The sequence below is a fragment of the Myotis daubentonii genome, chromosome 6 (assembly GCF_963259705.1).
Source record: "Myotis daubentonii chromosome 6, mMyoDau2.1, whole genome shotgun sequence".
NCBI lineage: Eukaryota > Metazoa > Chordata > Mammalia > Chiroptera > Vespertilionidae > Myotis > Myotis daubentonii.
The window spans coordinates 37,570,312-37,584,784 of NC_081845.1; the positions used below are offsets into that span (position 1 = coordinate 37,570,312).

General features: G+C 35.3%; 1 protein-coding gene across 1 annotated transcript in view; it reads right to left on the reverse strand.

Annotated features, from left to right (window-relative positions):
• The window catches only part of CDC40 (cell division cycle 40), a 54,896-nt gene that overhangs the window by 24,903 nt on the left and 15,520 nt on the right, over positions 1 to 14,473 (reverse strand). The window contains exons 3-4 of the mRNA XM_059700724.1: positions 13,631 to 13,717; positions 6,150 to 6,279 (exon numbers count right to left, since the gene is read on the reverse strand). Of these exons, the coding sequence (XP_059556707.1) occupies positions 6,150 to 6,279; positions 13,631 to 13,717 (217 nt within the window). The remainder of the gene's footprint in view (positions 1 to 6,149; positions 6,280 to 13,630; positions 13,718 to 14,473) is intronic.

The window sequence follows — 14,473 nt, forward strand, 5'->3', positions numbered from 1 at the left end:
TTTAAAATTTCCCAGTTAAAGATTAAAAAGAACGAAGATTTGTTATCAAACATACTTTTCAAACAAGCTAAGGATATAAGTGCCCACCTCACCCTCATGATATGCTTAGTATAGAACCAACCACCTGGCTATTAGCTAATTTGCATATTTTTTTTCAGTATTTAAAATTTGTTCTTATCTGGAGGAGAGGGCTTGATGGCAAAAAAGCAGCTACAGAATAGAATCTGTGAAAGCACAGGTTCAAATTACATGAGTTATTTTATCTTTCATCTCTGATGTACAGAATAGTGTTCTGTAAATGATGTATTTTTAAAAATGAGACTAGATAAGGCTTATATAAAATTTAAACAACATACCCTAAATTTAAAAATCCCCATCTCAAGCATAAAAACGTATTTAGAGTGTCTTGAAGGAAATTTATGTCTTTAAATGGCACTGCGCTAAGTTTGCAGGGATGAAGTAGGAGGCAGAGGGAAAGGCAATCCCTGGTCCTTCCTGTGTTAGCTGTGTAAATACCAATCCTCAACTCATCTGGCCATAGTCTTGTTTCTGAGAAAAGGAACTTACACTCTCCTCCTTTTCCATCCTCTGTGGTAAAATCTTTATAGCTACCATCACCATTACCACGACTGCCTCCCACCCTGGGTAATTAGGGGATAAAAGTATTTTCCTTTACAAATAAGACAAGTTAAATATTTAGCTATAGTCTTACTAGAAGTCAGCTAGTGACAGAATAAGATATAACTCTAACACTAAAGAATTTCAGTCCAATTTGTTTTTTATTATTCTATGTCTCAAATAAATGAATATATTTGCATTTTATTTCTGAAATATTCTCATCTATCTTTCTGAAGCTTATTTTCCATTTTATCTTTTTAATGGAGTTAACATCTACTTTTTTCATTTGTAGTCTTATTTGAAATGGCTACCAGTTTTATTATTTATCCTTAAGTAATTAACTCCAATATCTGAATAGGTCAATGAGGATAGACTATAAACAATTTGCAAAAGAATGGTTACAAATACAAATACTAAAAGATAGTGCGGGTTCAATTCCAGTCAATAAAGGGATATTTTGATAAAATGAGTCATAATCTTTATGCCTGTGTAGGGTCTTGTCTTTAATTTGTAAAAAAATACAACATCTGTGAAGCGCAATAAAATGAGGTATGCCCTTCTATGGAAAAATCTTCAACCTTACTAGTAGTCCCAAAAAATAAATTAACAAAGAGATATAATACTTTATTTAACAAATAAACAAAGAAAAACAATCATATGGATCTTGGGTAAGGAGAAATAGGACTTCCGTGCATGGTCGTGGCCCTATAAGGTGGGAGAATGCTTTTGAAAAGCACTTTGACAATATAAACCAAAAGCTTTAAAAACATTTATATTCTTAGACCTACTTCTGAGAGCTCTTTTTAGAAAATAATGAAGCCCAGATGGCGTGGCTCTGTTTGAGCATCAACCTATGAACCAGGTGGTCATGGTTCGATTCCCAGTCAGGGCACATGCCCAGATTGCAGCTTGATCCCCACTGTGGGGCATGCAGGAGGCAGCGATCAATGATTCTCTCTCATCACTGATGTTTCTATCGCACTCTCCCTCTTCCTTCCTCTCTGAAATCAATAATAAAAATATACTAAAAAAAAGAGAAAAAGTCGAAGTTTTATGGACAAAGATATTCGCCATCATATTAAAAAAAAAGAATTTATCAAACATACTTTTCAAACTTTAAAAAAGCATTTTACTGCAATTCAACATATACATTACCACATTTTTTTGTTGTTAAATCCTCACCCAAGGATATTTTTCCACTGATTTTTAGGGAGAGTGGAAGAGAGAGGGAAATACAGAGAGAAATATCGATGTGTGAGAAACACATCAATTGGCTGCCTCCTCTACTAGCCCTGACCAGGGCCCAGTCGGCGAGGAAGCTGCACCCAGGGTACATACGGGCACTTAACCAGAACTGACCCCAGGACCTTTTGGTCTGCAGGTTGATGCTCTAGCCACTAAGCCAAACCGGCTAGGGCCATTACCACATGTTTAACAGTGAAAACTGGAACAAACTTGAAATCTAAATGATACAAGAAATTTTTATATAAATGATATCTTCATTCAGTAGAGTATTTTAAAAAAATCATTTAAAAAGGTTAATAAAGAATTTCTGATACTGAAGTGAAAACTAAGTTAATAATGTGGTGAAACTAAAGGTGTTTAAATTCTATTCTCCATTTCCACAGACTGGTGTAGAGAAAATTCTGGGTGAACGTAGAAGAAAGGGAAGAGACCTCATTGAGAAGCCCCCCAGCAAGGGAGCAGACCAAGAACCCAAGAAGAAAAGGGAGGAAAACATGACGAAAGAATCACACAAACCATTGACAGTCTAAAAAGTCAGGATAAATACCATAAATGGGAGCCAAAAGCAAAACTGTAAAACAAGTGTACGGGATGATACAGCAAATGAGATTATCTGCACCGATAAGGACTCTACAGGTGGGTTCTGTGACAAACTAAATGTACTGTACAGTACCAATCTTCCAGGAATAATACACTTAGATTATAACATTGCTAGGACTATTCAAAAATGGGGAAAAAAAAGTATATTTGTTTTATACTCCAGCTGAGTTATAGAGCGATAAATATAAGACTTAGGTAAAACTGAATTTAAGTGCAATCTTCTTTATGTCTTGTAGACAACACCAATTCAAGATAGAAGGTTTGCTCCTTGGTACTTTGCAAATGAAAGTTCTCAATCTTATATTCCATGTATAAGAGCAAGAGAACACTTTCTCTCACTACCTGAAAGGAATCACTACCTGAAGTTAGACAAGAACTTTCTTGAGAAAATTACATGACTTTTAAGTTAATAGAAACTATATTTGCTTAATACTTGGGAGTAAAAAAAAAAAAGAGAGAGGGAGAGACTGCTAAACCTGAAATTGATTAACTAGTTTATTAAGGTCAAACAAACTGCTCTCAGTTCTAAGATTATCATCAAGGGAGACAAATGATAATGTTGCTTTGCAACGGGTCACTCCCTTTATAATAGGTGCCTAATATAGGAAAGCTACATTCACTTTTTGTCTTAAACTCACTAAATAGTTCAACCTGTGTCCTAGACCAGCCCCTCCTAATGGGAGAGGCAAAAAACACCAGCTATTTAAAAAAAAAAAAAGTAAGCCTGGCCTGTGGCTTAATGGTTGAACTTTGACCTATGAACTAAGAGCTCATGATTCAGTTCCTGCTCAGGGCACATACTCAGGTTGCCTGTTCCATCCTCAGTGGGGGGCGTGCAGGAGGCAGCCGATCAATGAATTCTCTCTCATCATTGATGTTTCTATGTCTCTCTCCCTCCCCTTCCACTCTGAAATCAATGAAAATATATTATTTTTTAAAAAGTAAGGCTATTTCTGAATCCAGGTCTAAAGCCAATTCAATAATTTTAAATGGTTACTCTTTTTCTATAGGATAATTTAAGGAAGAAAGTAGATATCGCTATAAACTTAATTACTTTTTTCTTGTTTTTTTTTAAAGAAGACTTAAGGTATCTAAATGTATTGCTTAAGGACCTTCTAAAGTGTAAGAAAATATTTTACTCTATTTTATTATAGGCTAAAATATAATAAATGCATGATGCAATAGAGTTGATTTTTGTGTGCTACATATGTACTTACATGGATCCCTTATACAAGCAATGAGTACAATGTATTTATACTTATTTTTTTGGACTGGAAGTTTTCTAGGTGATTTTAGAGGTATACAGTTAAGACAATTATAACCTCACCATGCTGAAATATTTTATAAATGACAATCTTTTTTACAACTAGTTTCTATGACTATATTGTGATAAATAATTAAGACCATTTGTACTAAACTTCTCAACTAAATTTACAGTGAATGTTTGCATCACTAAATATTTAAAAAGTAACTTTCTAACATTAAAATATAATGTAAATTATGATACAATCAATGGATTATTACATAGCTCTTAAAACGGATAAGCTTTGAGATTATAAAGTAACACTGAAAATGCTTATAATAAAATATTGAATAAAAAAGTGAGATGCAAAATTTTCAGTTTAGAAAGATAACAGCTCTGTAATACAAACATAAACATGAAAAAAGACTTGGAGGGATAATATCACAATGCTGAAAGTAGATATTTTAGTACTAGAGGCCCGGTGCGCGAATTTGTGCACAGGTGAGGTCCTTCGGCCTGGCCAGCGATCGAGGCCTATGGGGGGGTGGGGTAGCCGGCAGAGGGCAGGCACCACAGGTGGTTGGCCGTCTGGTTGGGGGGCTGGACAGCTAGAGGGAGGGACCACGGGAGGTTGGTCGGCCGGGGGGAGGGGCCATGGCAGGTTGGCTGGCTGGTGGGGGGGAGTGAGGAGCCACAGGAGGTTGGCTGTGGGAGCGCACTGACCACCAGGGGGCAGCTCCTGTGTTAAGCGTCTGCTCCCTGGTGGTCAGTGCGCGTCATAGCACTGGTCGACCAGTCATTTGGTTGTAATGGTCGCTTAGGCTTTTATATACAGTAGGTCCTCGGGTTATGTCAGAGAGAGATCCATTCCTACGGCATGATGTAATGCAATTTTCGCCATAAGTCAGAACCCACCTACATAAGCACCTACATCACTCACGTGGAGCATATACACAGCAGAAATGAAGTGAAACAGTAAAAAATAATTGAAAGAAAGGTAACAATTCCTGACCTAACAATTCCTGACCTTTACTTGTGGTAAATAAATAATAAAAAACATAAAACACATATGTACATACGTCAAAATGACGGAACTTTTTTTTAAATAAATAAATGGGAGATGGCGACATAACCACGAAACGATGTACATCGAGTCTGACGTAACCCGAGGACTGCCTGTATATAGATAGTGAGATTATAAGTATATTTTTTTCTTCTCTCTTAAATGTCTAAAATTTGTTTGTATTACTTTTTAATGATAGTAACTGTTACTATATAGTATCACTGGAAACATTATATTGTTCCTTAACTTGTTTTGGTCCCGTCTTATAATAATGGAAGTTAATGGTAGATAGGACAGAAAAATTTGTTTAGAACTTTAAAAAAAATTCTATTGTATTAAATGAAAGGAGTTATCAGGATATTAACTGGAAAAAAAAACCCCAACTTTTTAAAAAAGAGACGATATTGCTGATATTTAAGATGTGATTATTAGCCCTAGCCAGGTAGCTCAGTTGGCTGGAACACTATTCCGATGCACCAAGGTTGCAGGTTTGGTACCTAGATCAGGGTACAAACAAGAATCAACCAATGAATGCATAAATAAGCGGAACAACAAATCAATGTTTCTTTTTCTCTCAAAAAAAAATCAATTTAAAAAAGTGATCATTAAATCTGTTGTTAAAAAAATTCAGTTTTCTTTTTCAATTACTTTTTTGAGAAAGAAACATCAGCACAAGTAGTTTATTCATAAAGAAGATCACAACTACAACAGGCATAAACATTCTCATGTACTTTGCTCACCCACCCCTGTTAAAAAGATCTGGAAAGCAGCACCAGTGTGTCTGTCACACTACAGATGTGGATTATAGGAAGAAAAATGAAAGGCACCACCCAATAAGGACAAATCTGAGGATGTGACCAGAACCTATGATTTGTGGAACTCTCAATAAGGACTTAAAAAACCATCCTCTTTTTGAGAGGATTCTCAGCCTTGTGTATGCACGTGAACTTTTTAAAATCTCGCCACTGATAAGATGTAATTATTTTGTACAATAAATTTGTGGCCATTCTATTTCTGATGCCCTCAGTGATCAATAGAAAACTTTTCAGTGATAAGCTCTGTATATAAAATAAAAATGTAACCTCTTAATCTATCCTGTCATTTACTGACTCAACAGAGAACATTGTTTTTAAGACATTTAGTACTCAGAATTCATAGCAGATTTAGAATGACAGTTAAAAATATTAATTTACCTTCCCATTTGTATATTTATTGATGTGTATAAGAAAACACAATACCCTTTTTGAGGGAATCCAGGTTAATAAATTTAAAAAGCTAGAAGATAAAACGGATTCTCTCTCACACACACACACACAAAGACACACACACACACCACTTCTAATAAAGTCAAACTTGAAACTCTAAGTCTTAGCACCTTACCATATGTGGCAAAAGTTCTTCTTTGCTGTTCAAACATAAAATCATTGATATGAGCTGGTTCAGCATACCCAGAAAGCATATTTCTGGGGGCAGCCATTTGCTGTGTCCTAAAGGGATTTTCTGGTCCAAACTGTAGTGTTATTAAAAAAAAAGAAAAAGAAAAAGAACTTAAATTCTGAGTGTATAAACTAGAATTACTAGAATAACACACAAGAATAATATATGTTCAACTCTAAATCATCAGGGGCTGGTGAACCTGTTTGGGAGCACGCTCGCCTCATGTCGCTCAGTGCAACTAGAAGGTGGCCGATTAGGACTGTGTTAATCTTAGGACAGAAGGAGAGAAACTAGCTCACCCAATTCTACAAATGCCTATTTAAATTGAAATGAACTTCAGTATTCAGCTCCTCAGTCACACTAGGCACGTTTCAAGAGCTCAACAGCCTCTTATGGTTATTGAGTACTACATTTCCATTATGACAGAGTTCTACTTGACAGTGTTCCTCTAGATAAGTGACACTATTGTTTTGTTTAAACCATGATGTGGAGAACTTGGTGGGGGGGACTTTTATACCAATAATGGCACCATGAAGTAATTTTAAAAATACATGTTTCTCCTCTACTAGATTGTAAGTTCCTCAAAGGTAGAGACTAGAATCCTTAAAACTTACCCTAGTTCCTGGGAAGTAGAAAGCACTAATAAAGGAAAGATTAATCAAAATCCCATGGGGGCAGATGACAGTAAAATAAACAATAAAAGTAAAGTGCTTAAAAAAATTTCTCCATTCTAAAAAGTCACACTATGAAAGCCTTACACAAAATAGTACCATTATTTGTTTATAATGCTTTGAGTTTCCAGAATGGCTTTCCAAATGTTATTTAATTTGTACAAAAATCCTGGAAAGTTAGAGAAGTATTTTCTTTCTCATCTTAGAAATGAAGAAAAAGGCCAAGATGATGTATTTTACCTGATTTAGAGTCAACAGTTTTATTCATTAGTAATACCAAGGTTAGGATAAATCCCAATCTAGCATTCTATTACATAAACTATTCCTTAAATATACAATCATAGCCTCTAACTTTTAAAAAATGCTATTATAAAGTACTGGGAGAATACCTTTCCTCATTTTGTTTTAGATAAAGAATAAAATAAACTTAACACTTGGGAAATAATGGAATTACATGTAATATTTTTATTTGAATTCTGAAAAGTCTACTGTCAAGATGAAATATTTTGACATTAGAACATCTTAGGTCACTGGCATTAGAAACCACTTTTCTATGATGTATAACCAGAGCCACATAAATTATTCATAGTCTCTTAACCAGAATGTTGCCTTCTCTAAATATCAACATTATATTATGCACGAAAATCTAAATTTAAAGGATGTTAGGTTTGCCTTACAATTTTTCTGCTTAAGGAAAATGACAATATTCTTTTTTATCGACAGCTTCCATTTCTATGTTTAAAATAATTCAATCTTAAAATACCTGTTTTCTATATAAAGCTTTTATTACAATTTATTCTAAATTATAATAAAGGAGAGTACAAGGCTTTGTAGGCCATATTAGTTCTTCCTGTGTTGCTAGGTAAAACAACAACAACAAAAAACACCTAAACTGCTGAATGCTGAAATTTTCAGTTAACTTCATTCAGTCGTGAAATTTATTTCAAAACAAGAAACATCCATAAAATTAAAGATAATAAAATGAAAAGTTTCCTAGATGCTCTACTTGCTACAGTCAGCTACATCTGCATAGCAGCATGTGATTATTATTTCTAAAACGATAAAAATCCCCATTGCTCTTACTGTTAATTCCTTTCATATATAATAAATTATCAATCATGCTTATAATTTCCAATTTAAAAAAGGAAAATATAATTTCCATAGTCTTATTTTATTAAGATCTTACAAAAAGAGAGTAATTCTTCTATAGGCCATACATATCAAACCAAATTTTAAAGAAAAATTCTCAGCATCAAAGAACTTTGATTTTTATACAAATACAGATCCATATATTACAGATAAGTGTATTTTATATGAGGTGCTATCCTTAACATCAGTCTAAAATTTTAAATATGCTTGTCTTATAGATATTTAAGCTGAGACAACAAAAAATTTAATGATACAGGAAGCTGTGTGGGGGACATTCCATCTATATCTGGCTCTCACCTTAACTGCCTGGTTACTGGCAACTATTGGAGCTGAGCTCACAGACATTAAATGTCAAAAAAGGCAACCCTGGTCAGGTGGCTCAGCTGGGTGGAGTATGGTCCGTACACCAAAAGGTTGCAGGACCAATTCCTGATCAAGGCACATACCTAGGTTGTGGGTTAAATTCCCAGTCGGGGTGTGTACAGGCAGCAACAGATCAATGTTCCCCCCCCCCCTTCCTCTCTCTAAAATCAATAAACATATCCTCAGGTGAGGATTTAAAAATTATTAAATGTCAAACAAAGGCAGAGAACATTACTTAGTAAGACTCAGCTCTCTTAACTACTCAAAATATGTCTCCCAGATGTTGCTGGTCTCTGTGAATATGATGTCTTTAATTCTGGGTTAACCATTAAAAAACAAAACAAAGCATATTAAAAAATGCACATCATTGATTCCCAAATACTTCTTTTCAACTTTTGGTAGTTAAGTTTAAGTGTAAATCATTTGTAATTCAAGTAATTTTAAAAAACTGACTAGTCTTTGAAATCATAAGTTTACATATAGAAAAAAATCCAAATTATTAATTAATAATCATAGATTGTTGGTTAAGTTCTTTATTAATATTTATTGCAATCATCAATGTTTAAAACATTCATAAACAAATCTTAAGGTGAGAAGAGTCTGTTGATTAACTTAAATTATTTTCTACAAATTTGGAAAATATCAGCAAAATTCAATTTTATTGGCAGAATACCTCAATCTTGTAAGATATAAGTAGAGCTTAAATATCATTAATGTAAGAATATTTTATTAGGGCTGACTCTATGACCTAGGGCCTCGGTTTTCTCGTCTATAAAATAAAAGAGCTAAGCCACATGATTTTTAAAGTTCATTTTAACAATATTTATAGCAGCCCATACAGTCAAATTTTTAAGATTAACTGGCTTTTTTCCCCTCTAACTTTTATATTTTTTTCCTATTCCTAAATATACTATTATTTTAAGTCTGAAAATCTCCCTGAAGCTTGTGGGTTTTATGAGTCCAGGGAAACCAACAAATACACTTTTCTCTAAGTAGATACAAAAAGGATTGTGTGAAATGGAGAAAATGACTAGATTAAAACAATGGCTACAATCTTCAAGTTCTATCTATAAATGTGAGAAAGCTTATCTGGATAACTAAGTAGACCATTCAGGAAAAGTACTTGGTTAGGAGGGGTAAACAATATTTGATAAAACAAAATAGCCAGTTCAGTTAGTTTGCTGAACTAGCAAAGTCAAAGACATAGGTGTATACCCTGCAAACCTTACATGGCCTTCAAAATGCTCTTCCAGTTACAGAGTGATTTGTTAAGAGTGATCTGGACTCAAATCCTCAAGTCTGTCACTTGCTGGCAGTATAATCCGAGACTTGGTTTCCTTGCTATAAAATAGGGATAAGAGTACTTATTTCATAGGGTTGTGGTGAAGACTAAAGGAGATAGGTATATAAGTATATATGCCCCTCAGTATGGTAGCTGGCATGGTTAACCCAGTTTTAAAAATGGTTTTATTTCATTAATTTCTATCCCAGTTCTTCCATCATGCAAATTCTTACCAAATTCACCTTCCTATAAATTCAGCTTTAATTATGCCACTCCCCCACTAAAGAACCTTAGAAATCTATTTATCATTAATTAAATAAAGACCACTTTGGTCTTTAGAGCATTGTGCAATATTATTATACAAAGTATCATTCTAGTCCAGCGGTTCTCAACCTCTGGGTCGTGACCCCTTTGGGGGGTCAAATGACCCTTTCACAGGGGTCACCTAAGACCATCGGAAAACACATATAAAATTACATATTGTTTTTGTGATTAATCACTATGCTTTAATTATGTTCAATTTGTAACAATGAAAATACATCCTGCATTCAGATACAGTGGGGCCTTGACTTACGAGTGTCCCGACTAATGAGTTTTTCGAGATACGAGCCGTCTCTGGGCTGATTTTTTGCTTTGAGTTGTGAGCTAAAATTCGGGTTACGAGCCAGCAGATACCCCACCGCTAGTTGGCGCAGCGAACGTCACAGTGAACGCCACAACATCAGCCCAGCATCACGTCTCCACTCGTTCACTTTAAGATTTGACATACGAGTAATTTGAGTTACGAGCTCCGTCATGGAACGAATTAAACTCGTAAGTCAAGGCCCCACTGTATTTACATTATGATTCATAACAGTAGCAAAATTACAGTTATGAAGTAGCAACGAAAATAATTTTATGGTTGGGGGTCACCACAACATGAGGAACTGTATTAAAGGGTCGCAGAATTAGGGAGGTTGAGAATCACTGTTCTAGTCTAACCTCCCCTTTCTCCCTTACTAATAATGACTAAAACATTCTTGTTATTTTATTTTCAAAGATTTAGTCAATTATTATAATTCTCACCCAAGGATGTTTTTATTGATTTTTAGAGAGAAGGAAGGGCGAGGGGAGAGACAGAGAAAGAGGGAGGGAAGGGAAGAGGAAGAGAGAGAATGATCTAAGAGAGAAAAGCATCGATCAGTTGCCTCCAGTAACTGGGGATTGAACTGGCAACCTGAGTATGTGTTCTGACCGAGGATAGAACCCACAACCTTTTGATGTATGGGACTATGCTCCAACCAACTGAGCCATAGGCTAGGGCAGCACTCTTTTTCTTAAGATCTTCAATGATTTAGCTCATGCTTTTCCCTTCTGCCTGGAATATTTCCTCATAAAAGCCTTCCTAGTCATCAATGCCAATAATAGTAATATAAGTAACAGTAAGTGCTACCATTTACTAAATGCTTACTCTGTGCCAGAACATTTCCTAAGTACATCATACATTATCTCATTTATCCTTATAACTCAGTAAAGTAGAAATTATCTTCATTTTACCTAATGAGAAAACTAAGATAATCCAAGGTCACACAAGACCTAAAAAGCAGTCTAACTCCAAATCTCATGTTCTTAACCTGGATTGCTTACTTTAAATACTATTTTTCCCATGGAACTTTTTCTTATCTTTATAACCAGATGTAATCTCTCCTTAAACCTGAATAGTGCTTTCGAGGCACTATAGGAAACAATCTGGTCTCTATCTTTAAAAAAAATACACTTAGCATATCTTCTTAGTAAAACTAGCTTGAGGAGAGGGTTACATTTTGTTTCTAGCAAAGGCTCCTCAAATATGAGAACTTGAATTTCATTTAGCAAAGTTCCTGGTAACACCTTTCCAGACTTTGCCAAGTTATATAGATCCTAGTCATAAAAAGCAAAGTTAATAATCTGTTATGTCACAGACAATTCATTTGGCAACCAGGAAATATTGTAATTTTTCTTCACTTTTCAGTCTTACTCTTTTCTTAAATTGCTGACAAGCAATGTAGTGATTCTACCACAAACTAATTTATATATGTACTAGTGTATCAACATAGGAATGTCATATCCTACATTACTTCCAAATTTTCTCATTTTCTGAATTCAGTGATCCTATTTTATTGAAGTACTTTTCATTTAAAAACTCATGAAGCATATCTATTCTCTCTCTCTCTCTCTCTCTCTCTCTCTCTCTCTCTCTCTATATATATATATATATATATGCCTAAGCGACTGTCCGACCGATAGCTATGACATGCAATGACCACCAGGGGGCAGACGCTCAACACTGGAGCTGCCGAGCTGCTGTGACTTGACAGCTGTGGTTCTCGGGGGGATGCACCCAGAACCAGAAAGGAGGGAGCCCTATTCCGGGATGCATCACCCAAGTGCCGCCCTCTTGCAATCCAGGACCCCTCAGGGGATGTCAGAGAGCCAGTTTCGGCCTGATTCCTACAGGCCCGATGGAGGAACTCCACTGGTCCACTAATCCTTGCACCGGGCCTCTAGTATGTAATATACAACCTCTCTTCAATGTGATGGCTAAAATGTTGCTAAGGAATAGGGACAGCCTATAGTTCAACAGGCTGGAAGGATTTAAAAAATAATGGAATAAAATTTAAAATGTGCTATAGTTTCGGAGTGTGAGAATGAGATTTTTGCTTTGTGTATACCCAGAGAACTAGAGCATTGTCTAAATCAGCCGTGGGCAAACTACGGCCCGCAGGATCCGGCCCGTTTGAAATGAATAAAACTAAAAAAAAAAAAGACCGTACCCTTTTATGTAATGATGTTTACTTTGAATTTATATTAGTTCACACAAACACTCCATCCATGCTTTTGTTCCGGCCCTCTGGTCCAGTTTAAGAACCCATTGTGGCCCTCGAGTCAAAAAGTTTGCCCACCCCTGGTCTAAATACTGGCATTGACATCATTAGCTGTGCTAATATTTCAATCACCATATTTTGAGTGACTACAGAAACCTACACAGGCAAATTATGTGGAATAGATTTATGACTCTGCTTTATAAAAACAAACACCAAAAAATAAAACACCAATGACTATACACTAAAAAAAATGAAAAATATTAAAAAGTACCCGTTTCGCTACCTATCAAGATACAATAAGATTTAGCTTTTTAAAGTGCTTCTTAAAGACCCTAATAAACCTTTTCTTGTGTGTTTTATAATTACCATTTTATGGCATCTCTATTTTGTCAATCAAGCATTCTTTTTCCTTTTTTAAAGGCAAAATATCTAGAAATTTGATCTTTTCTACAAATGTTCCTAAATGAAAAATTTCACTCTTCTCTTCCTTCCTCACCTTCTTTAAGGCTTTCATCACCATTTATCATCATTATATAGAAAAAAGAATCCATAAGATGTCTTACTCAGAGCAGGCAATAAACACTGTGACTACTTTCGAGCCGTGACCACATCAGTATAATACCTCTTTCAATATTCAGCACAGCAATGTGTGTAACCAGATGTTTCATAATATACTATGCAGTGATGATGTTAAGAAACCAAATTCTTTTCCCCTTAAGGTTAATTTGTAATACTCTCTCATCAATACTGAGAGGAAGATGTTAACTAAATTTATATCTAAGAATCAGATATTCTGAGATTTCCTTTTTTCAAAAGACATAGCTCCACACTACCAGATAGGTGTATGTTGGTAGATAAAAATCCTTAGTGGATTTTTAAAAAGTATTCTTACAAAAGCAAATACACAATTCAAAGTTTTGGAGAATAGAAAGGTATATTTTATTTTCTTTTAAAATTGAGATATAGTTTATATATAACAGGATATATTTTCTAAAAAGTTTAAATAGTATATTTTTGTGAGAAAACTTTGAAAAATTCACCGACTGCTTATCTACCCATGTATAATTTAAATAGTTTAGCAAAAGATAGAATCTTACATATAGTATGTTTTCTCACCTCAGGAGCAAACATGGTCTCATAGGTAGGATTATACTGTACTTCCTTGACAGCAGGGTCAAGGTGAACTCCAGTCTCCAAATCTTCCTGAAAGAAAACCAAATGAACATTAAAGATCTGACAAGTAATTGTTTTATTTTAAAACTACATTAAGGTCTCACTAGTCATTTTAACACCAATTTAATGATTATTATATCAGTGCCATATAATTAATAATTTTAATCAAAGACTAATAAAAGTAATATATACAGGTATAAAGATTAAAGTGCGTAACAAAATTTTTTTTCCTTAAAAAATACTGATTTTATCCCATCTGAATAAAAAATTTCTAAATAAGTTAACAGTACTCAAAGCCTTAAATTAAGAATCTAACTCCTCTTTTTTTTATTAACTCAAAAAAGACCTAATCTTCCAGTTCCAAATTCAGAAGAAGCACTCCTTATTCAGCAATCTTTATTAAATATATACCCAGATGGCATTGCTTAGGGGCTAAAGAAAAGGAAGTGACAGGACTTAAATCTGAACCTTGTCTTATAATCTACTAGAGGCCCGGTGCATGAAATTCATGCCCTGGAGGGGGGACCCTCAGCCCGGCCTGCCCCTCTCACAGTCCAGGAGCCCTCAGGGGCGGGAGGCGACCCGGCCATCAGGGGGAGGCCCTGGGACTGAGGAGACTGGGGGACTGGCAGAGGCAGGAGCATGCCTGCTGCCCCAGCGGGGCTGAGGGGGCTGGGCGCCGCCATCTTTGAGGGTGTGGCAGTAATTAGCATATTCCCCACTTATTGGCTGTGGGTGCCACCATCTTTGTGATGGTGAGGGTCAATTAGCATATTTTCTCTTTAT